Source organism: Pleurodeles waltl, chromosome 11 (assembly GCF_031143425.1).
Source record: "Pleurodeles waltl isolate 20211129_DDA chromosome 11, aPleWal1.hap1.20221129, whole genome shotgun sequence".
Taxonomy (NCBI): domain Eukaryota; kingdom Metazoa; phylum Chordata; class Amphibia; order Caudata; family Salamandridae; genus Pleurodeles; species Pleurodeles waltl.
The window spans coordinates 879,103,639-879,129,254 of NC_090450.1; the positions used below are offsets into that span (position 1 = coordinate 879,103,639).

Sequence of the window (25,616 nt, forward strand, 5' to 3'; positions counted from 1 at the left end):
TGACTCGTCCAATGTTCAGTGTCCTAGAATACGGAAGCTGTAATGTCTAGTGTCCATTGCCAGACAGGCTGAGTAACCATTCTGTGACCACTAACTAAACAGTGTAGGAAATGCATGTTCTATTACCCACTTCTCATAAAATAATCTCTAGAATAAGCATAGAATAAGCATAGTCTAGTATCTCGTGCCCAGGCAATATACAAAAAGGCTTTTGTGGTACCCTTTGTAATACACAGTCTTAAGGTGCCTTGCCTAGTGTCCACCGACAAACAGTACGAATGTATTTTTAGTTTTCCTACTATACACTGTACCGTGTTTTCCGATACCCGTACAGTATGAAGGAGGTCTGATGCAATGCAACTCTTGCCATTTGCCATACCGTGTGGATATGCAGCCTGTCCCATGTAATGTTAGGTAAATTGCTTGGTGACTTAATGCATCTAATGTAGACAGGTGCATTTGTACCTTGGAGGGCACATCTAGGATCCAAACTGTTCATCCTCTGAGCTTGATAAAATTAGTAACTCTGAGGAGAGAAACATTAACGCCTCCTTTTAGTTTGAACATCACCGGTATTTTACTCTATGTTCGGAACATAGGAACTGTTATTATTGTGAGTTGCGAATACAATGTAGAGCACTGTAGTCCAGTGTGTTGTCAGTGTCCAGGAGTTCAAAAAAAGTGGAGGAGAAAGGGCTTAGAGTCAAAGGCAAAAGTCATGTGGGACATGGGGACTACTGCTCATCGCTTATAATCTAATCAGAATCCAAAATATAATTTCTGCTGCTCTTAAAACGTTGAGGATTTTAGGTTTCATTTGTAAGGAGTTTTTAACATATTGTATTCTTATGCAAACCGTACATACGTTTTTATCAGTACTTTGCGGGCATGCTTGAATGCAGCAACCAGCTCCATAAATAACTAAAATGTAGTTAGGAATAATGGTGTATTACAGTTATGTGATGCAAGAAATGACTCCTACTATGAAGTACGGCCATATACAGGCACATGAGTTCAGATACCTGAAAATGGGCGCATATAGGGAGGGCTCTGTTGTCTTACAAATTAGTAGAAAAATATAAAAGTGAGGTATTGATGCAAACGATGTTGCATCCGATACATTTTGGCGTAAATGGCCTAAAGAGGTCAGAATATTTACCTTACGTTCGGGTTCACTGAAGACTTCAAATGTCTCAACAAAGATTTGTTGGAGTCTAGTTAGTAGGTTGAAACCGAAGTGAAGAAATGTAGAGCTGAGAGGACAATCAAATTATAAAGATGTTGGCACATCTTCTTTAAGTGGTATTTGAAAACCAGTAAGCAGATAGACAGACCTCTAGAGGACTCACGTAGTTGGAAGCTCCCAACAGACTTCCCCTGCTGTACTGTCAGACTTTGTCTCTCCTTTACTATTTTCAGTGAACCAAGAACTCCAATACTATTGTACCCTAACGTTTTATATAGCATTAAAATACATGGTATCATGCAATCCCTTTATAAAAACTCATTATTTAATCACTCTTACTATCCCTGTACACTACCCATTGATGTACGGGAAAGGCTCCTTATTTCCTTATATACTACTTATCCTTTAACCCTTAATTCTTCTATACACTACCTATCCCTTTACCCTAAAAAAAAAACCTTACTACTTATCTCAGAACTATAAAAACTGCTTACTATCCCTGTTCACTAGTCGTTAATTACTCTTACTAACTCTATACACTACACATCCCTGAGCCCCAAAAATACTTAATACCCCTATACTCTGCCCACCTCTGAACAGTAAACAACCCTTACTACCCCTATACACCACCAATCCCTGGGCACTAAAAACTGCTCACTATTCCTGTGCACCACATCACGCCCACCTTAAACTCGTAAATGCATTATGAATGTGATGTGTTGTTGTGGTAAATGAGCTGTTGTAACTTTATTGTAGTAGTTATTAGTTGGAGTGGATGTAATTTAGTGGTATAAAAACATTTAAACAAGGAAAAATTCGAAATTACTTTTACTTTTTTTTATCTGTTTTTTTTTTTATTTAACCACAGGAAAGATATGCATGTTTATACATATATGGAGCTCCTGCATTTTAAAAAAATCTGATTTATTTTTAAATTACTAAAACATTTTGCAACTAATTCTTAACAGCTTTTTGGTGTGTTTAATTTTACTTTACCAATTTTACTTGTATTCTTCATCTCTGCAAACATACTGTCTTACTCATATGGAATAGGAAGGCACAAAGGCTTTAAGCATTTCGTGGCAAAGCTGATGTTATCACTTTGTATTAATAAGGAATTATGGGCCAGGTGTACAAAGCTGTTTACCAACTGGAAACTCGCCGATTCACTAAATCAGAAGGTTTGCAACTGGTAAAAATATTTTGCCATCTTATAAAATGGCTTTGGAAATGATTACTGATTCGCAATTTAGAAGGGGTGTTTTGGACCAAATTGCAATTTAGTACCATATGTATCAACGATTTGCGACTGGAATTACGGTTATCTTCCTTTGGGCTAGTTATCATTTGGGAATCATAGCGGCAGCCTTAGGGGAACTAGGCGGTCTCGCTAACGTTTAAAAGTAGTCAATCAGATGGAGTCACATTTGTGATCTGCCTAATTAATATTATTTAGGCAAGTTATTTGGTGACTCCCTCTGACTTGTTTTTTTTTTTGCAAAACAACCTATTATAAAATAAATTGGTTTGCAAAATTAGATACTGACTGCAAAAAGTCAGGTCACCAATTTCAACCACTTTTTTGCAACCAGTATCTTTATACATCTGGCCAAAATACCCTCTGACATACGGATATTGAAAGACACCTCAGAGTTCCATGACCTTTTAAAGGAACTCAGCCTTGGGCTTCATTCCACTATATGGTCACAGAACTCCTCTGTAAATTGCAGTATCCTTATAATGTATGATAGGAGAAACTCTTTCTATGTAGAGCCCACTTCTGAGGGCTATACCAGATGTCAAACATCTCTTTACTGGGTCATAACGAACAAGAAGGACTTTTCCAACACTCATACCCCAATGAAAGATGTCTGTAATGCTTTCGGGCCATTCCACCCACTACGGTTAGAATGTTCTACATTAAACAAACAAAAAAAATAGAAAAACAAGTATTGGAATGTTGGAGCAGAAAACCAAAAACAGCTAATATTATCACTCTGCTATGCCATTGTCTTCGGTGACCCACCAAACATTCAAATGTTATAATATAGCCTTACATCCCTCTGGCAAGGGCTATACAGGGTGTTAAAGACCCTGAACTGCAGCTCTGGCTTATAAAAAGAGAAAGAGTATTTAACAACTGGTATAGCCTGAGGCAGAAGGGATATCGGGCTATTAAAACATGCCACTCACCGAGGATAGGGTGTTCTAAATTAACAAGGGAGAAATAGAATTCAAACATTGGATTGTTGTAGCAAAAAGCTTATACCAGTGATTATTATCCGTGAGCCACTTCATTGTCTTCAGTGAAGCTCCCACAATTCCAATATTCTAGTTGCCTTTAGAACATTGGAATGTTGGGAGCTCCACTGCAGCCAATGGAGTGCTCTGGGCTTTTACTGGGTAGTAAATGGCCAGAGCATCAACATTCCAATGTTGTTTGTTCACAACAACAGCTGTGAACAAAGGTCTCACGGATCCTGGGGGGATTTTAATCCCCTTGGGTTCCGCAAGGACTTTGTTTTATTTATTAGAACATTCTTCCCTTTAGTGGCAGAATGTTCTAATAGCCGTATAGCCCTCCCTAGCTGGGCTATACCTGCAATTAAAGTCCTGCTCCAGTGTTTAAGGCTGGAGCAGGCCTTTAATGGCCAGTAGAGCCTGCTACAGCAGGCTATAAGGCTATATTAGTGGAAAGAATAGTTAAAAAGCACCTTGCTTATCCAACAAACCCAGTCAGCTCTTCAGCCATTTTCAGTTGCTGTTATAGGCAGTTTTGTTACAAGACATTGACCGTGAAAGAGACCTATTGGCGCTGATATTCCTGTGAAAATGTCCCCTTTCTATGGCTGTAACCTGCTGGCCTCACTAATTGAAGGAGCTTATGAAAACAAGGTGCAGTCAAAGACCTGTGCCAATCTTGAGAATTTCTTCTCTTTGTGTTTCTTTGTGGTATTTCAGTCGATCATTTGAGGTTGGAGAAGACCATAAATCTCTTTAAACATGCTTTCATACAGGAAAACGGGCATTATCTTGCATTTGCCTTCAGACCTGAGGATTATTTCCCTTATTTCTCTACCAACTTTATGTATCTAGAGTCCTCTTTAAAACAAATGGGCACTTTGTAAAATAACATCTAGTATTTAATGGCATAGCAGTAATAGCTGTTTTGTGAATTCGCTAATTTGCTGTGGTGTCAGAGAAAGTCCATGTCTTGAGGGGCTGGACCATCAACTTCCATTTATGTTCCTCCATTCTCTACATTGTCTATTTAAAATGTTCCCAATTGGGAATACAGCATAGTGTCTAAAGCTTAACGTCAGTTACTCACAAGTGTCTCATTAAAACTAAGGTGGAAAAACGGTGGTACTTAATACCGTGCAAATCAATAAAAATAAATGAAAGAAAATCCGGAAGGATCAAAACTCACATCATGACCAAGATCATAGGTGAGACAGACACTCGTTAACGGTGGCCCAGCTACTTTGATTCTGAAAGGTAACAAAGACACCGCAGTTACTGCAGTTCTCACAGATTATAATTTCAGCCAAATCAGAGTGATTTGTTCAGGTTATGCAGGCAGAAAAAGTTACAGTGATTCTTTCAAAATATTAACGGTATGCAAGTTAGGCAAGCAACAGTGAATTTCAAGATATATTTGGCTACAAGAGTGATTCTTTCGACATAATAATGTGAGACAAGTTGTGATCATTCCCACAGGTAATGGTGCTTCCAACAAAAAAGTGTGTCCAGCCAGAATGAAGGAAAGAGATTCATTGAGCCTTTCCATTGTACACTGACCTTCCATGGCAGAAGCTTCAACATTAAACTCACCTCAGTCACTCACGGATCCTTAGTTGTGTATACCAATTGCTTTTCAACAACTTGTTCAGATTCTGTGCCCCTCAAGACACTTTCTTCACCAGACTCCTACCTATTGAAGAGGCCCACATTTCTATTTACATAAGAGAGGAAGAGCTGTGAGTGATATTCAGGGGGAAATAATTTGAGCAAGTTTTCTTCCCTGGCAGGCAGAGCCTACTTTGACTAGTGCAAATTCTTTTGTATTTTATTGTTTCCATCAGACCAATGGTTCAACAGTGTTCTGATAGATGTCAATGAGCAGATTAACACTCGCTGAGGAATTCAAATGCAGGAAATGGGATGTGGCAATCGCCTACAAGCAACAGAAGTGATATTTGTGATCTCCTTGATAGAGTGGGTCTGATCCAAAGGTCCTTGCTGAAGCAACATGATCACATAACGCATCGAAAAGTTGCTTATAAAACGTCTAGAAACACTGCGGCCTCCTTGTAACTAATGTGGGAACAGTGCTTAGGTAGTTTCAAATCCAGAATTACTGATACTGTGGAAGTTTGGTAATACTCAGATGGCAAATTACTATATTATTCCAATTGTTCCACTCAGTAATACGATGTTACAGCTGAAATCAGTGCTTATGCACCAATTTCCCCTTGTGTTTCAAGACTTCAGGCATTTTTCTGCAAGCACATTCTATTCTGACGGTTTCCCCTGGCCTAACCGGAATTTCCTCGGTGCACATTTTGAGGGCCTTTGTCTACTCCATGTTGAGAGAGGTAGGCTGTAGTTCTCAAACTGCAAAGCACCTTATACTCAAGTTAAATGGAATTTAAGATTAATCGGGTAAGTGTGATACACTGAGCTACTTTAAACAAAGGATTACAATGCAGTTTTAAGTGCCACAAAGGCAATATGCGCAGAGTCGTTTCTGGATTCTAAATAGAAATGTGTATTCTCCTTTAACGCAATTTTTTCACACCTTTGTGTCAGTCAAAAATGCATTTTAATCCTTTCTTTAAAGTAGCTCGGTGTATTTTCCATTGTGTCTTAAAGGCCAAAGGTCTACCTGAGGCTTTGGGTTCATAATTGTTAAGGGGTGTATAATGCCATGCTAGATTGTGCCTGTTGAGTTTATATACTGAATTTGCATCATTGAGGCCTGTGAACAATGTTAAATCAGAAACTATCCCACTGTATCCACTGTATTTTTGCCTGGTGGAGTTAATTCATAAATATAAAAAGTGAAAAACAGACGAAAAATAAGTTGTGCCGGTCAAGCTCAGTAGTAGACGCGCCACCCCCACCACCACCCTCCCAACCCCCTCCCACCCAACCCCTTGGAATAAACCCCTTATAAGCAAGGAAAACAGTCTATTTCAATGTTTCTGCTGAGTTTTTTCAGCTCACCCGTGGCTGACAGTAAAGAAGAACTTGACCTCGTAGTTTGGGTCAAAGCCTTCTGAATAAAAAAATACAGCCCTCAGCTTTACAAAGATGTAGAAGGGTTGGGATCTGTGCAGTGCCCATTCAGGCCGTTGTTTGCAATGGAGACATCTAATTATATATCAAACTGAAGTGGATTATTAATCATTTTAGTCCTCCCAGCAGCAGCGCAAAATCCATTAGGAGACCCTTTCAGAATGGAAAAAGTAGAGTAATTTACTCGGATCTGATCATCACTTCAGAAATGTGAGGATTCTGACCCCAACTCTCCTGGTTTTGAAGATGTTTTAAAAAGCTTGCCATAATGAGAGAATTATATGTAAATATATCTGATTGGGCCTACAGTTCGATGAGCAGCCCATGCTGTGCTTGTGGAAGATTCATTTCCTGACAGGAGGCGTGTGCAGCGGGTTTTGACCCCACCGCCCCGCTGACCCCCTCATTTGTTGGAGGGGGCTGACTTGTCTGGGAGGGCTGGCAGGCACCAGGGCGCCAGATGGCATCTTTTTGTGTGTTGTGTGTCGGCTGTCATTCAGCCAGATTAATGTGAGGTTTGTTAAAAGCACAGAAAAACAATTAAGGAAGGGCCCGAAAAAGACAATGGGGCCACGTGCCGCTGAGCAACAGTCGTTGGAAACACAATGGGCCATCATCGGCTTACAGCAGAGGGGCCAACTGTTGGAAATCGTCGAGGCCTGCCCTGTTTTCAAACTGCTGGCGGCTCGTGCTTACTTTTGGTTGCGCCAATGGTTGAGTAAAAGAAGCGGTCACGTGGTGTCTGTGGTCCATGCAAGTGTCTGAACAGCAATGAGCATCATGAGAACAGTAATTATTGATTCATGACCAAAGAGGAGTCGTTGAGTGACCTCATCCAATATGCGTACAGCTCAATTTCAAAATAATGATTTATAACTGTTTCTGGGAGCGCCTCACCTGTTTTGCTGCCCGCTGTGTGGATGCAGTAAGCTTTCTGATTCCGTTGTTAGCTAGAGGTTCGTGAACTGGGCCAAGTCACTAAAAATGCGTTTGGGGTATTTTACATAGTGCAGAACTAGCTTCAGTGGACAGAGCACAGCGCTTTACAAATAACATTTTTTTGCAGCAGCAGGAGCGTCTCGAGCATGAGATGTTGTACATAGTACAGTATAGAGGAGTGTTTTCAAATTTTAATGTCGCGCCCGTCCAGTTGAAAAATAAAAATCATCGGGCCCTCCATCAGAATTATTCACAATTATTTTATTCAGATGGCAATGTTTAAATATGTCTAGACTTATTTAAACATTACAGTTAAGTACTGTTCATTTTTTTTTAAAATGCGATAACTCGTTTCTGATTATAACAGTTTGTTTAACAGTAATGTATACCATTGTTTGTTGGTCAAGTGATGAAGTCGGGCATTCACCCTAGCTTTCCTAGTTCTAAGGCCATCAGTTTAGACCCGCGACCCATCCTCTCGGTTCTGTTATTTGAAATAGGCCTTTCTTTTTCATTAAAATTCCACATAAAATATTGACATAACGTTACACAGTATTGTTTCTGCTTTTCAGCAGCTGAAGTGCAGCACCTGGAACTAACAGGTCAGACTTTTGTAAGCGATATTTTTACTCACGTTGAAAAGCTGTGCTGTAGAAAAAAGCTGTGGGGCTTATTTACAGGCCCCTGTGAGTCGCCATAACGTCACTTTGATTGACGTTCCGGTGGCGCACAGAACAGGGCCATATCTACAAAGTCACATAAAGCCACCCTGCATGGCTTTTGATGGCCTTGTAGATTGGACTGAGGCAACGCAGATCAAGTCTCTTCATTGCCTCACCCTGCGACAGAGAGGCGTGCCATGGGCGTTACGGTGGGTGTTCTAACGTGCCACCGTTGGCACTTGACACATTCCTAGATTTACGAGATTTAGTAAACCTGGGAATGTGTCAAAATCATTCTGCAGCACACATAGAAAGTGGAAAACACCTCTTGCGATTATTTTTGTGCAGGAAGGTGTCCCTTACTGCACAAAAAACAACTATCCCTGCAACGGAGACAGGGTGACTGCATTGGCACAAGGGAAACCATTGTGCGCCAGAGTAGGAGAATAGGACAGGAATGTGCCATATCTCATAAACACAATGAATTCCTGCCCTTTCCTTTTGATGCAGAGCAGCGAAGCAAGAATCCTTGTGGCGCTGCCCTGCACCAAAACCTCGTAAATGTGGCCCTGTAGATATAGTTGTATTATTTTATTTTAAAAAAACAGTGACTGTACTTTTATGATTACCTAGAGAGGTCTGGCTCCCTCTGGCCCATTAAAACTGAACTGTGCTTGGCCGGGAAAGGATGGTGGTATTACTTTCAGGTATATAATCAACATAATCCAAAACTATACTCTACTTCACAATAAAGAATATATCACACACAATCGATATAGTGCTGCTGCATAGCATAGATTAAATAAACTTATTTACCTTCGGTAATGATCTTTCTGATGGATACTCCTGCTGCAGATTCCTGGCCTTTTGAATATCCCAGGCATCAGACTGAATTAATCATAATACGTTGACGAGCCACCTAATAGGGGACTTCTGTATGTTACAGTTTATTGTTAAAATGTTTGGAGGTAGCTTAATAGACCACATTGAGCATTCACTTCACATCCCTTCATTTAAAAACCTGACAGAAAGCAATTATGTGGCTGTAATGGAACTTCTGTACAAGGTCTGCTGGCAGAACACAAGTTTCCTTAGTTTCTTAGCTTAATTGTCTTCTTTATGAGGTATTGTTATATCGTGAGGAAACACAAAAGTCTTGACCGTCCATTATTGCAGAAAACACTCCTGACTGTGCTGCCACATCTGCCTTTTTTCTTACACCACATACCCTATCTTTGTCCCTAGGTTTACTTCCACTCCTGTTTCAGGCACAGGCTTCTTAAAATCACACATTGTTTGGGATCAGCACTCCTGCTTTTGCCATCCTTACTTGAAATACCCATCAGTATCATCTCATGATGTTTCGTTCTAATAACGGTGTCCTCTTCTAATATGTAGTAATCATTGACGCATTCATAGGTCTTCATTATGCCACCCCAATGGTAGACTTCTGCAAGCTAGTAAGGTAAAAGATTAATATTCAGTGCATAAAGGCTTGCTTTACACACACACAGTTCCTACCAGGATTCCTTTAGAACGACAGAGAGGTTGTATTGTACCAAAACCTGTCACAACCTGCTAGAGCACCAAAGCAAACATGACTTGATCTAGCACACCATGTAACCCAGTCTGGGATATAGCCAGTTTGCAATATTGTGCACCTATAAGCTCTTCACTGAATCCTGTGTTTTGTTCAAAGGAGGCTTCAAAGACAAATGTATTCTTGCAAAGATGAGGCTCTTCTGCCTTGGTGGCTTCTGTACCTCGAAGCACAAAGATGATACAACGACCACAATAACCAGTCAGGTCAACTCTCTTGCACCCATTGACCACACACGCAGTCACTGTTGCAAACTGATTTACCACCCTTAGCCAACGTGTACTTACTCACCAACATCATAAGTAACTATCTGTGTGCATGTTTCTGAAATATTTTCTCAAAGCCCAACTGTCAGTATATCGGCGAGTGAATGTTTCTTTTCCACCTTTAAGTAGAAATGTACCAGAAATCCAACCACCATACAACGATTTCACTTTACAATTCCACATCATAATTTTGCATTCTCAAATGCATAGAGTTTGAAATGCAAAAGAGGATAAGGAATACCACTTTAATCATTATGTAGAATGTTAATGTTACTGTGAAGTGGCCGAGAGGAGACATTGCCTTGCTCTATAACACACTGAACCCATCTAGAAGGTCTTGTTCTTTTTCATGAAATAGGCCCGAAGACCAAAGAATGGTGCTGTACTATCCGCTGTTCCCTGCATCCTCCTTAGTCTTAACACCACCGTGCGACCAGCTCGTGTCTGCCCTGATTGGGTCTGTTGTGCTCTTTTCCGCAGACTCCTGACTTCTGACCCCTCACCGTTAAGCGAGGACGACCTCCCTAGTGACTTGCAGTCACTGTCGTGGCTGACATCTGTTGACGTGCCACGGCTACAGCAGATGGCTAGTGGAAGGATGGAGTTCAACACCAACTCCCAGAATTCAGTGCTTCAGCAGACAGGTAATTTGCACGTCAGTCACATCTTCCCTCTGCACATCAATATTGCAGTGACATTGCCTTATCAGGTTCTGCCTGGTCCCCCTATACGAGTGTGTTTGTGTTATAATGGTATATGTTGCTTTTAAAGCAGCTGTCAGTTTCTTTGTCACCTTTCACCAAAACAATAGATGATCAACATTAGAAATTACTCAAAAGTGATTTTTTTAAAACTTGGGATTATGATACTTTCAACAGCTAAAGAATGAAAGCGCCTCTCCGATTTCCAGATTCAGGAATTTGTTAAAGCTTACAGTTCAAACTTCCGTTTTGAATCACTCACGGTGAAACAACGTTTTTAATAGCATGTTAAAACGTTTTTACTAAATGGTAGCATTTTACAATGCAACTTTGCGGCTGCCTTAGAGTGTGCGACTGTCGGTGTCCTCCACCTATTGAAATGCAGTGCAGCTTTAGGAGTCAGCGTACTTGCACGCAATTTAGACTGACTGTTGGAAATGTTTTCTGTCTTACAAATGTTCCTCTACATATTGTTGTAGGGTCGATGACAAATAGCATGCACCCAACTGGCACAATGATCCATGTGCACACCAGCATGCCACAGGGGATTTTAGGGCTGAATACTGTCACATCACATGAGGGAAACGTAAGTATGCAACTGCCTTTCTTTTGTGGAAACTGACTTTGTTTTGCAAGTGGAAGATTGCACAGTAGCCTGCCTCAGGTTTGAATTAACATTTACCTCTCTTTTCCATATCATTACTGCAGATGAACCAGTACACCATCAGTGGACAACACTCAACCAGTCTACAATCTCAGCAGCACATGTACCATCCTCATTCGCAGCAACTGTATACCATTTCACAGAGTACACAACAGGTACACCGCAGAATGTGTGGCTATATTACAGGATCTCCTTCATGCAGTGCATTTGATGGTGGAATGTCAACACAGTTGGTTAATGTTCTAGTGAGATGGCATGTTCTGTCCTTGGCCATATAAACAAGGGAGTCATCATTCAAGATGCTCTGATCGAAAAAGACCATATAGGGGTGAATTGTTAAGTCTTCATGAATTGTATAGGATATATGAGCCCTTCAATGTCTTCTCGCATTGCTAGGCATCCAAAATCCCTGCCTCAAGTCCCAGGCCTGAGGGCACTCAGGACAAGTAGGAGAGGCTAGACCATGTACGTTCAGTATCAGTCTGCAGAAGTAAACATTCACACACTAGTCTTTTTTCTTAGTTTCCTTGACCAGAGAGGTGCCCTTCCTTAGAGTTCCAGGCATTACCCTGGCAGAGTAGCACTTAGCACTGTAACTTCACCTAAAGGCAAACACCTACACTGCGTTGGATGTAAGATGCACTCCATCATAAATGTAAGGGTGTAAGCCTATCTGAACGACTTGACTCTCAGCAAACACAACGAGGATCCCTAGGGTCAAAGTATGAGACAAAGAAAAACAAGTGTAAATGTAATTCCCTTTTTCATTTCACTCCCTTGCCAAACACAAAGCATGCTCTGTTTTGCCTGTTCCTAATGTGCTGCATCCCTATTGCCTTGAAGGCATATATTTCTCAAGTGTTGAATTGCATTTCCTGCTAGGACACGGTGTTGCTACACATTACATGACAAACAAAAGGAACGAAGCACTTTATAAAGGGAAAGGCAAGTGAAAGGTTGGTGTGGCAAGAGTTATACCATAGAGCGAGGTAGAAACGTGAAGGTTGTGAGTCAGGCGGTGGTGTGGAGTGAGCCATGTGCGTGGGGATGGGTGAGGAGAATAAGTATCAGGGGGAATTATGGAGGGTGTTCTCTTCAGATGCGTCCAGTGACCTTTTAACAAGGTGGTTCTGCTTCTGGGTTTTTTTCTGTCACAGAGAAGGGATAGCACATTACATATCTCTAGTGGCACAGAGTTACATAACCTAGAAGCATAACATAAGGGTTGACATCTGGTTCTTTATTTCTGATGGATACAACTACCTGTGGATTCCTCACCTCATGAATACTCCCATGGCGCCAGCATTCGACGGAAATCTTCTTACTAGTCTCTGCACGTCGACGAGGACGTCACTGTCTCGCACGCGACGCCGTCTGACGTCATACAGGCAATAAGAGGTCCTCGACGACGTGCATACGTCAGTTCCCTTTTTTCCGTGCATTCGAAACGGTTATCTTCGAGGGAGCAACTGTTACTCTTGCGGTTACAGTGTATATCTTGCTGCGTACTCTTTCTCTGTGGAAATAATGTCGCAGAGAAAGTCTGGATTTAAGCCTTGTCGTGAGTGTGGAGGCAAGATGTCGGTGACGGATCCTCATTCCGATTGCCTTTGGTGTTTGAGCTCCGACCACGACGTCTCGACTTGTGATTCATGTCAGCACATGAATCCGAAGGCCCTTAAAGAACGCGAGGCGAAGCTGTTTATGGCCAAGTCAAAGGAGAAGCATCACAAGAAAAAGTCTTCTCCAAGACATCGGCGTCATCGAGACTCCCGGCGCCGTAGAGAATCTCGGCGTCATTCAAGGGAGGCTCGTTCCAGGTCTCCGGATCGGCGCCGAAGGACATGGGAGGTCAGCCCCACGGTGACGCCGCATCCTTCGACGCCGTTGCCCTCTCCGGCGTCTCCAACTTCGCCTGGACAGGCATCGGTGATTGAGGTATTGGAGCCTCAAGTCTTTTCTCCGGCGCAGACGCCGAGGCCGGCGTCGGGGTCGCCTCCGAGTCAGGCACCCCAGTATCCGGCTTTTCCCACCCCTGGAGCCGATAGTTCCGCATTCTTGAATGCGATGTATGCCATCTTCCAACAGATGGCTCCAGGGGGTGCTCCGGCTGGGCCTTTGGCCTTTTCTTTGGGTGATCCTGCGCCTCTTCGGCCGGCACCCTTTATGCCCTTTCTCCCGTTTGGGAACGTGGGCTCGGCGCCACTGTCGGCGCCGGTGGCCGCTCCGGTGGCTTCGGAGGGATTGGCCCCAGGGATTTCCATCCCGTCGACGTCGAGATTTCAGCCTGTGACTCCGGTGGGTCCATCCGTTTCAACTGCTCTTCAGTCGGCGCCGAAGTTACCTGTGGCGCCGGATGCGGCGTCGGTGGCTTCGGAAGATCGGCGCCGATCTCCGACTTCGGCGGAGGTATTGTCGACTCCGCGGATTGAGCAACGACTGCATTCAAGGAGGCGTGCTCTCCGGGTACTAGAAGAGCAGGAGTACCAACGAGCCCTAGAGGAAGGAGAGCTAGAGGACTCGGGTGATGGGCTGCGTGGACTGGAGTCGGCCAGTGGGCTGGACACTTCCCCTGAGTGGGACCTTTCGTCCCCGGGGGAATATACCGAGGAAGCTGCTTCCTTTCATACAGTGGTACGGAAGGCAGCTAGTTTTTTGGACCTGCCTTTGCCGGTGGTGGAGGCGAAACAAAACCTTTTGACAGAGGTGTTGCATCCGGCCTCAGCCGCGGCGGAGCCTCTATTAACTTTTAATGACGCTCTGCTGGATCCGGTTTTAGAGGTGTGGAAGAAGCCGGCATCTTCCCCAGCAGTTCACAGAGCCGTGGCCAGGAGGTATCGGACGGCTCCAACTGATCCTGGTTTCCTATCTAGGCACCCTACGCCGGAGAGCTTGGTTGTGCAGGCCTCCTGTTCGTCCAAGTCAGCGCCTGGTTCTTTTCCGACGGTGCCTGGGGACAGAGATTCAAAAAAGCTGGAGGCGCAGTCGAAGAAGATTTTTTCGTCCTGCAGTCTGGCATTAAAAGCCACCAATGCAACCTGTATCCTGGGGAGGTATATTCATGCTCTGATGGATGACATCTCCTCTTCGTTTACAGAGCTTCCTCAGGGTCTTTTGGATCTTGTCTCTGATGCCCAGGCTGCTGCGACCCAAATTATCCAGACGGGACTGGATACCACCGACTCGGTAGCCAGAGCAATGGGCACAACTGTGGTGGAAAGGAGACAGGCCTGGCTCCGTAACTCGGGCTTTTCGGCAGATGTACAGTCCACATTGTTGGATCTCCCGTTTGATGGGGACAAACTGTTTGGGGCTAAGGCTGATTCGGCCTTGGAACGGTTTAAGGAGAGCAGGGCCACGGCTAAGTCGTTGGGACTCCAAGCTCCTTCTTCCACGGCCTCTTCCAGATTCTTCAGGAGGTTTCGTGGATTTGGGCGTGGCTCTTCCTCCTCTTCCTTTCGGGGAAGATATCAGCAACCTGCCTCTTCCCATCCCTATAGATCTTTTAGGGGGAGGGGTAGGGTCCGCACCAGGGGAGCTTCTCAGCAGCACTCTGCCTCTTCCTCATCCTCTGGCAGGGTGCAGCAGGGGAAGCAGCCTTAGGCTTCCACCATTTCCCACTCACTCCTCTCCTGTAGGGGGAAGATTACAGCATTTTCTCACCAAATGGGAGACTGTTACGTCGGACACTTGGGTTCTCAGTGTTGTGGGAAAAGGCTACACCCTTCCCTTTCGGGAGTTTCCGCCCCTCATCCCGCCCCGCCCTTCGTATTGTTCACAAGAACACCTCCTGTTGCTAGAACAGGAGGTAGAAGTCCTCCTTTTAAAGGGCGCGGTGGAGTTGGTCCCGGAGCAGGAAAGGGGTCAAGGAGTTTACTCAAGGTATTTCCTGATTCCCAAGAAGGATGGTCGTTTGAGACCAATTCTGGACCTGAGGATCTTGAATTGGTTCCTCAAGCAGGAAAAGTTCAAGATGCTGACCCTAGCACAGGTGCTTTTGGCGTTGAACATGGAAGACTGGATGGTGTCTGTCGACTTGCAGGATGCTTACTTTCATATCCCGATACTCAAGTCACACAGGAAGTATCTCCGGTTTGTGGTGGGATCGCAACACTACCAGTTTGCGGTCCTTCCGTTTGGTCTTACTTCAGCACCTCGAGTCTTCACGAAGGTGATGTCGGTGGTTGCGGCAGAGCTCAGAAGGAAGGGGATAGCAGTATTCCCTTACTTGGACGATTGGTTGATCAAAGCCAAGTCCCCGGAGCTTGTGTTGCGTCATCTGCAGTCAACAACCCAGTTGTTGTTCGACCTGGGCTTTTCGGTGAACGAGCCCAAATCTCACCTAGAGCCCTCTTAGCGCCTCCTGTTCATAGGGGCAGTACTGGATACAACATTGGGTCGGGCCTTTCCTCCGCCTCAGCGGATTCAAGATATTCAGGATTTGGTTCCAATGTTTCAAAATGGAGCGGTAGTTCCAGTCCTCAAGGTCCTTCGTCTGCTCGGTCTTTTTGCCTCCTGCATTCTGTTGGTCACGCATGCTCGCTGGCACATGAGGGCTCTTCAGTGGTGCCTCCGAAGGCAGTGGTCTCAACACAGAGGGGATCTAGAGGGTACTGTCAAGATCTCCAGAGATGCTGCTGTGGATTTGAAGTGGTGGATTGCAAGCAACAATCTTTCACAAGGAAAGCCGTTCCAGCAGTCGCCACCAGTGGCCACAGTCATAACGGATGCTTCCACTCTAGGGTGGGGAGCTCATCTGGGGGATCTGGAGATCAAAGGTCTTTGGTCTCCAGAGGAACAGATTTTTCACATCAATCTGTTAGAGTTACGGGCTGTACGTCTGGCTCTCAAGGCCTTCCTCCCTTCCCTTCGTGGTCAGTCGGTACAGGTCCTAACGGACAATACTACCACGATGTGGTACATAAACAAGCAGGGAGGAGTGGGGTCGTACCTTCTCTGCAGAGAAGCTCTTCGACTATGGTCCTGGGCAAAGGACCATCGGATTTGCTTGATAGCAAACCATCTGGCCGGAGTTTTGAACGTGCGTGCGGACAGTCTCAGTCGCCACTTCTCGGCAGACCACGAGTGGCGTCTCCATCCAGATCAAGTCCGTTTAATCTTCCAGAAGTGGGGGTTTCCTCGGGTAGATCTGTTCGCCACTCGAGAGAACGCGCATTGTCCGTTGTTCTGCAGCCTTCAGTATCCGATGCAGGAAGCGTTGGGGGACGCGTTTCAAATGACCTGGTGCGGCCAGTTGCTTTACGCGTTTCCTCCCATACCCTTGATTCCTCGAGTATTGAGGAAGATTCGCCAAGACCGGGCTCTAGTAATCTTAATAGCTCCGGATTGGCCAAGGAGGGTGTGGTACTCCGACCTTCTCCAACTCTCAACGTGCCCGCCGCTCCGTCTCCCTTTCAGGGCAGACCTCCTCTCACAGTCGCAGGGGCAGGTTCTACACCCCAACCTCCAGAGTCTGCACCTACATGCCTGGAGATTGAACGGGGCAACCTGAGTTCCTTCTCTCTCCCGCCTGAGGTAGTGGATGTTATATTAGCGGCCAGGCGACACTCCACTAAATCTATCTACGCTAATAGGTGGTCTAAATTTGTTGCGTGGTGTGGAGAGAGGCAGATTGATCCTTTACATGCTCATCTATCGGACGTTTTGTCTTTTGCTCTATCTCTGGCGCAGAAAGGTTGTGCAGTGGCTACCATTAAAGGTTATTTATCGGCCTTGTCAGCCTTCATATGTCTTCCAGACCAACCATCTTTATTTAAATCCCCTATTGTTATCAGATTCTTGAAAGGTCTTCTAAATCAATATCCTCCAAAGCCATTCGTTATGCCGCAATGGGATTTGTCCTTAGTCCTGACTTTCCTTATGGGGTCCCCTTTTGAACCTATGCATTCTTGCCCCTTGAGGTATTTGGTTTTAAAAACAGTCTTCCTGATAGCTATAACATCAGCAAGGAGAGTGAGTGAGTTGCATGCCTTATCAGTAAAACCCCCTTATACAACTTTTTATGGGGATAAGGTGGTGTTGAGGACCAAGGCTGCTTTCCTCCCGAAGGTTGTTTCACCCTTCCATTTGTCTCAGGCAATTACTTTGTCCACGTTCTATCCTCCGCCTCATCCTTCCAAAGAGGAAGAAAGACTGCACCGTCTGGACCCAAAGAGAGCGTTGAGCTTCTTTATCGATAGAACAAAGGATTTCAGGCTGGAGGATCAGCTGTTTATTGGATACGTGGGCAAGAGGAGAGGAAAGGCAGTCCACAAGAGAACACTATCCAGGTGGGTTGTTCTTTGCATTAAAATATGTTACTCTTTGGCAAAGAAGGATCCTCCTGAGGGCATTAGAGCTCATTCCACCAGAGCTAAGTCGGCCACTTCGGCCTTAGCCAGAGGTGTTCCTGTGGTCGACATCTGCAAGGCCGCAACTTGGTCGTCCCTTCACACTTTTGCAAAACATTACTGTTTAGATTCTGAGGTTAGAAGGGACGGCCATTTTGCACGGTCAGTGCTGCAGGATTTCTTGGTTTGACCATTTAGGCACCCACCGCCGGGCGTGGTACTGCTTTGGGACTCTATTCATGAGGTGAGGAATCCACAGGTAGTTGTATCCATCAGAAGAACGAGTTACTTACCTTCGGTAACGACTTTTCTGGTGGATACATTAGCTACCTGTGGATTCCTCACGGTCCCACCCGCCTCCCGTTGCCTTTATGGTCTTGCCAAGTAATCCTTGAGTGCGCTCCTCTTGGTCTTTGAGGGTGCAATAGATGTATATATAATATATTTATATATATATATATATATATGTATATGTGTATATATCTTTATGTATATACTTGGTATGTGTATATATTTTAAAAGAGAGAGTTTTATATATATATATATATATGTACATAAAAAGATTTACAGTTATTCATACAATGTGGTGTATTTTTACAATATAATGGATGTTGCCTTGCTCTTTCATTGCATTGCCTGGTTGTTCTCATGCACGTAAAAAATTATTGGTACTGACGTCTGCACGTCGTCGAGGACCTCTTATTGCCTGTATGACGTCAGACGGCGTCGCGTGCGAGACAGTGACGTCCTCGTCGACGTGCATAGACTAGTAAGAAGATTTCCGTCGAATGCTGGCGCCATGGGAGTATTCATGAGGTGAGGAATCCACAGGTAGCTAATGTATCCACCAGAAAAGTCGTTACCGAAGGTAAGTAACTCGTTCTTCAGGACTGTAGTACTGTTGCTGTGAGTCTTGCAAACCCGTCCATAAAACTATGTAACCCTGTATGATGGCGTGCTATTGTAAATTGCCCAGTATGAGGTAGCAAGCCTTAAAATTAATACTGGCCAGGAGGAACCTCTTGAGTTCTCTTAGATTTTGGATTATCCCATTGTATTTTAGGACACCTTTGAACACTTGGACCAACAAAAGAAAGCCCTTCAGGGAGTGATCAAAATGTCTAAGATGCTGGCTGGTAGAGAACAAACACCGTAGAGATGACACAGGACCAGCACTTGGGCGTTAGTTTGAAGCATTTTTTCGTAAGAACATTCTCACTTTGCCAAGCCTGAGCAACTGATGCCCAGTGTTCTTAGTCTTGCGTGAGACGTAGTTCTTGAAACTGCGTTTTTATTGATTTAGAAAATCAAGCATTTAGCTCTGTCAGCATGGTGCAGCATGAAGCTGGAGAGACTGATGGCAATTAACTATTAATTTGCTCCTCAGATTAGACGCTGAACGTCGAGCCTTTAAAGGCACCCTATATTTTTATGGACACTGGCAAGAAGGTGCAGTATGAAACTGGACAAACTGATGACACTGAGCTATTAAGTTGCTTCTACGGTTGGATGTGGGAACAAGTGCCATCTTGAGTGGGTTCTGTTTGTGATAGGTATTAAACATCCAGGCCATAAGAGCACAGTGTAATTTTCTGGAAAAATGTAGAGCCATTTCCTACGGTTCCCAATCCGTTCTGCACAAAAACTTTACATATATTCTGGAGCATTAGATAAAAGCAACGAAATGCCTTTCAGTTATAGGTGTGTGAAGTAACATTTTTGCAACTCTTCATAATGTGACCTAGTTCGGGAAGTGCGAAGCTTAAACACATGTAGTGGAAAGGTGCCTTTGCACGAAAGTACATATTCCTATTTTCCCACAGGCACCCAGGGCCGTACGGCAACTGCTAACATTTGTCCTGAGTGAGTAAGGAACAGTTTATATCCCATTCCTTCTCCTTGCAGCCCAAAGGTCGGATTTCTGTCAGGGTGAAGTGGAATAGGATTTATGGTTGCAAAATTGTAAATATTGTGCTGACTCTCTGCCACTTAGGGCAGTGGAAAAAAAAATCTGCAGCTCAAGTCCCAATCATCTTGGGTTGGACATCTAGCTGAAGGAATGAGTGAGCCTAACTTCACCTAACTTTGCTGGTGAGTGTAATGGTCCGCATAGCCCCACTTTCAACTTTGTCAGGTGTTTTACATACACATATATTCTCAGCTTTCTTCTACCTTTAAATGACATTGTTTTCTTTTAGGGTCATATTCCATTTTACATAGCTTGACATTCTTGTTACCTAAAATACGTTTTTTGCAGTTCAAACCTTTGAAACTTTCTCTTTTATCCTCAGTGTTCACCGTCGGGAATGTATACAACTTCATATGGATCTCAGAGCCAGTATTCGCAGCCACGTCTCACTCCTCACAATGCTCAGGATTTGCACCCTAAAAACTTTCCGAAGCCCATCTATTCATACAGGTAATGATGTTCAGCTAATCAAAGTAGTGGTTACCTCAAACCATCGCAGTAATAGGTTTTCAAATTACACTCATTCTGACTGATGTGTTTCCTTTTTAATGATTCTGCTTCCAAGTGTACCCAGTTAATATTAACGACTTCATTTGTCCCATAAAAAAAGGCTGCAGAAATTAGCAGCCTTATTCACCGACAGAAATTAATGTTGCTATGTACTGTGAAGATCCTCACAAGTCAGCAAAAGTGTATTTAATGTAATTCCCGATCACATTTCGATGCATGAGAGACATTTTAAACATTCCACTTCTAGTTCAGGATACCTTACTGGCTTTTTAAGGGCATTCAGCATCGGAATGTTTGTTTCTATCACCATAAATCTGAAGCTTCACTTTGTTCACTCTGTTCATTTTCACACCTAAGTGGGACTTCAATGTGCAAAACATTTGTAATACTGTGAAAGCTCAGTTTTAGATGACCAACCACTCTATCATTCCACATAGTGTGGGGGAGGTGTATGTTGTGTAGAAGATCGTGGACAAGGTTACTTTATACCCCACACTTTATTAGACGTTATCTAACAATTTAGTCTGCTGTATGTAGCTCTAAAGTTTTTACATTTTAGAAATGCTTTCAACATGAACTTAAAGGATTTCAACTGCCTCAAATCGACCATCCCTAATAGCACAAAACAAATATGTGTAGCTTAAAATTATGAAGAAGTAAGATTTCTGTGTTTGATTTGGGAAAATATCAGCAGTGAATTTTAATGTCTGATGTACTGATATTTTCGAAAAGCACTTTCATAGTTGGACCTCCCACTTGCAATGGTTGGTTTATGGACAAAAGTAACCTTCAGTGCCATCAACAAGAAAATGCAAGCTCTTCGCCTGATGCAAAAAATGCAGGAGATGCTATTAGTGTCCCTTCCCAAACAGGGTTAGGACCCAGAAGATCTTGCATTCCTACTGCCCACTGGCCATATTAGGGTCTGACTACAAGATACTGAGTAAGATTTTAGCAGGCTGCCTCTGTGGGCTCATGAAGAGACTGGTGCATCCGGACCAGAATGGGTTAATTCCCAGAAGATCCCCTACACTGAACATATGCAGACTATACAGAGTGATGGAGCTGGCCCCATTCCGCTGGCCCCATTCCGCTGGCCATTCGCCACTTGCCTGGTCCTAGATCTAGAGGAGGCATTTGATACAGTAGAATGGGAATACCTCTTCTCTACATTGATGGCGTTTGGGATAGTGTGGAGACTTTGATACGACTGCTGTATGTAGAGCCACAGGTGAGGGTCCGGATAAGACAATGCATCTCTCCTCCGTTCCAAGTAAAACGAGGGATGCAGCGAGGATGCCCACTGTCCCCTCTACTTTTTGCTCTAGCCATGGAGCCTCTGGCTCAAAAACTACATCAGCTGTGAGGAGAGTAGGGTATCCCGCAGTTGGGAGACGTTCATGTAGTCTCCCTATATGCAGACGATGTCCTGACTTATATCTGGGACATCAGTAACAGTAGTGCTCCAATTCAGATCCTTCTGCATGATTTTCATGCGGCATCTGGGCTGAAGGTACACTGAGCAAAGTCTTGTTTATTCCCCCACACCCACATTGCCCCCACAAGAGTTTCTTATTGAAGAGCTCCGGCTGAAGTGGGAACCCAGCACATTTAGATACCTGGGCATCAATATTTATCATGACAAGAAATATTTACTAGATGGCAATTTCATGAAGACTGTGGCATCACTAAGACCTAAGATTGCTTTCTGGAGTACATTACTCCTTACAGTCCAAGGTAGAGTGTCTCTGGCAAAAATGGTTATGCTCCCCCGCCTGTTGTACTTCTTCCAAAATCTGTCAATCAGCATATCGCGATCCACTTTTCATGCCTTGCACTCACTTTAGGGTCCTTTATCTGGAATAAGGGTTGACGCCAGGTAGCACTTCGGAAATTACAACTCCTCATAATGAAAGGGTGGCCTTGGCACTCCTAACTTCAAGCATTATTATTTGGCAGCACATCTGCAGTGGCCCACATACTGGTTGGCGAGACAATACACAGAGGAGTTAGGCCCCTTCCTGCACAGGCACAAGAGGAGCTGCAACATGTTTTCTTGCCACAAGCATGTCCTCCAGCAGCGGCAAATGGATTACTGCAGATTACATTTGAAAGTTTTCACTGTAGTCTGAAACTTATGCCAAAAATGCCGATTTATTCGCCGGACATACCACTACGATTGATTTATACCATCCACAGGATGCTGGGAGTGCTGGGTATGAGCACACATGCTCGGAAGCTGGTGTGGACACTTTGGGTGCTCTGTTTCAGGAGGGTTTGCACCTGACATATGAGCAACTACAAGATGAATACTGGCTACCTGCAGGACACTTTCTAGCACATGCGCACTTAGCGGAGGTGCTCTGTCTCTGGGGCATCACTGACAGAACTGCATTCACTTATGCACTTACTATATATGATGGGTGCAAACATTCGTTGGCTAGCCCTAGTGTTTGCACATGTTGAGCAAGATCCCTTAGTGGCAAACCACATGGAATGGAAGAGAGACCTGGGCAGAGAGTTTACCACTAAAGAATGGGAGAAAGTAATTGAATACCCTAGACAAGCATCACGTAATGCAAAATTTCAATATATCTAGCATAACATCTTACATAGAGCGTACCTTACACCCACTTCCCACTCTCGCATGTTTGGCTCCGCGTCGACATGCCCACGGTGCCAACAAATAGGGTCCGTAAAACATATGTTCTGGGACTGTCTGGCAGCAGTAGATTATTGGGCTCAGATATTCAGCGAAATAGAATGCTAACTGGACGCACTTGATGGAAGGCTCACTACTTGGCTTATTTCGTAAGTCACTAGTTGCTAAGGCCAGCAATAGATTTGTTGATCTGGCACTACTGGCGGCCCGCAGACTTATAGCTATGCATTGGAAATTCCAGATGTTATCCAGGACAGCCTACTGGCGGGTGACAAAACTTAAGTGGGGCAATAGCTTTGAGAAGAGGTTAGGAGTATATGGAAATATTCTGTAGTCACAGACTGGGAAACACTACCACTTGACTTGCACACCCACCCAATGACACCTGATGCCCCTCAGGACAGCTTCTGAGGACCACCTATTGCTTGTTTGATCCCTCTGCACTCAACACCATTGCATGTGAATGCACCCCCATCCAGCAAAATACCTCAGGCTAAAATAGCAACGTGATCTCAGATTAAGCCTATGACACAGACCAGATTAAAGCATATTTGCATCTGCACGTCAGATACAGTAGGCGCATCGCATGATGGTTTATCTGTTGTTACGTTATCTTTGTTTGTTAAAGATACAAACCGTTTGCTCCTGCAAGTCTGTGTATCCTGCTTTATATGCAATGGGATTTATGCATGCCACTGTAAATAACGAAGTTACTCTGCCGTCTGTAATGTGCTGCATTATTGAAATCACAATGAAAATGGTTCCCCCCCAAAAAAAGGAAATGCAAGCTCCAGGTTTTCCCTTTTACCATTTCACACAAAACAAACTTGTTTTCGTATTTTTTAAAATACATTTCCAGTTACGTTTTGTGGCCTCATCACATCAACACAACAGTGATCAGGAGTCTGAACAAATCATGTTCTTTTCAACTTTTAAAACCGACTATTCTCAAATACTCAAACACATCTACCTTGATGCACTATTATTCATAAAGCCAGCAATTAGTTCCCCACCAAAATGTAAATTTTATTTTGCAGAAGATTTTGATTTAAGCCATTTATTGACTTACTTTGGCACTACAGATATCAAAGTTTTGGTAGATATACGTATTATCTGGTGTCTGTTTCACATACTCACGTGGAGTTGTTCTAAGCAATACTAGTCAATAGAGTATTAAGCACCATAGGAATACACAGATCCATAGTGCTATTAAAGATGCAATATTAAATTTAGGGGGCTTTGGCTGTACAAAATTGTGAATGTGTAAACAAAATAATTGGAGCATTTTGGCCACCAAAGTTATATCTCACCAGCACAGCTCTCCAGGTCCTTACAACATGAGAAAATCTGTGCTTAGAATCACTCGTTCGTAATTCATTGTGTACCTTATGACATAGAATACATGTGCTACAACAAGGTGAAGGATGGAATGCTTGAATTAATCTCAGCCGCTGGCAATCGCTCTGGGCCAGATTCCAGTCTATCATTTTGCATAATGGACGGTCATGCAGACCCAAGTAATTACCAGTGGCTGAGATTAATTCCAGCATCCGACCCATCACTTTTTTGTATACATCAGTGCAACACCTTTCCCAGGCATGAGTCCGTGCTCACTTTGTTACTGGAACCAAGCTGCACACAACTGGCGAGCACCAACCAGCGAGGAACCGGTCTTGAGTAGCTTGTGTTCCAGTTCAGAGAGGACCTGGCTTGGCAGTTCGGGCTGGACTGCTTCTATTGGAGCAGGGTAAAGACGGATTTGCATATGGGTGGATCTAATCTAAGGTGGCATTGTGAGCGAAAAAACAATGGACTGGGATGCAAATCTAAGTAATTACCAGTAGCTGAAACGAATTCAAGCATGCTATCCATGAATTATTTGTACACTTCTCAAAATATTTGTGGGTATTTATATTCAGAAATGTTAATGAACTGGCAGCTATGGGGTACAGTGAGGCTTCAGATCTAGAAATATGTGCCTATTTGAGTAATTGAAGAAGGATGAGCTCTGATATCGTACTATTTTATTGCAGCTGTCTAATCGCAATGGCTTTGAAGAACAGTAAATCCGGAAGCCTTCCTGTGAGCGAAATTTATAGTTTCATGAAGGAGCACTTTCCATACTTCAAGGTAACCACTCACGTTACTTTAATAGGCAAACAAATAAATATTTACCAATATACCGTAAGAGACGCAGTTTACAATGTAGATATTCTGATTAAAATTCTACAACGCTTTAATGGATTTCATAATTTTCCTTTAATAGATTACTTCTAATAGTTGAGTATTGATGAAGGTGTGCAAAAATCAAAAAGGACATAGAAGGGTGCTATACATTATTTTCAGCTCACAAGCCCCTATCCTACCCAAAAACAGGTCAATGTTTAAGTCACATTTAAGTCACTGTTGTCAATTACTCTTTGTTTATTAGACTACATATTTGTAGGAAGGAAACCACGGTTTGATGCTTAGTGTAACCAACAGTGATGTGCTCCATCATAACTAAATACTCGGTAAAGAGGTCAGTACACAGGATAAGATGCAGAGGTTGTACAGAAGGGTTATTAACAAGTAGCAAAAGAAGGATGAAGGACTGGAAGAGAAGAAGCGAGGAGACAACATGTTTGAAGCGAAATGGAGGGAAAGAATGAAGGGCAGGGGGAAGGGGAGGAGGAAGAGTAGAGAGCACAAAACAGAGTGTGCAGCGGTAGTCTGATTTTTGTTTAAATGTAAAGTGTAACTGGAACAGTACAATAAGTCGCATCAGACTTCAAAGAGAAATTTCTAATAAATCATACTAGACTTC

General features: G+C 43.7%; 1 protein-coding gene across 1 annotated transcript in view; it reads left to right on the plus strand.

Moving 5' to 3' along the window:
• The window catches only part of FOXN4 (forkhead box N4), a 52,330-nt gene that overhangs the window by 18,340 nt on the left and 8,374 nt on the right, over nt 1-25,616 (plus strand). The window contains exons 3-7 of the mRNA XM_069214754.1: nt 10,435-10,598; nt 11,135-11,241; nt 11,364-11,474; nt 19,961-20,088; nt 24,844-24,940. Of these exons, the coding sequence (XP_069070855.1) occupies nt 10,435-10,598; nt 11,135-11,241; nt 11,364-11,474; nt 19,961-20,088; nt 24,844-24,940 (607 nt within the window). The remainder of the gene's footprint in view (nt 1-10,434; nt 10,599-11,134; nt 11,242-11,363; nt 11,475-19,960; nt 20,089-24,843; nt 24,941-25,616) is intronic.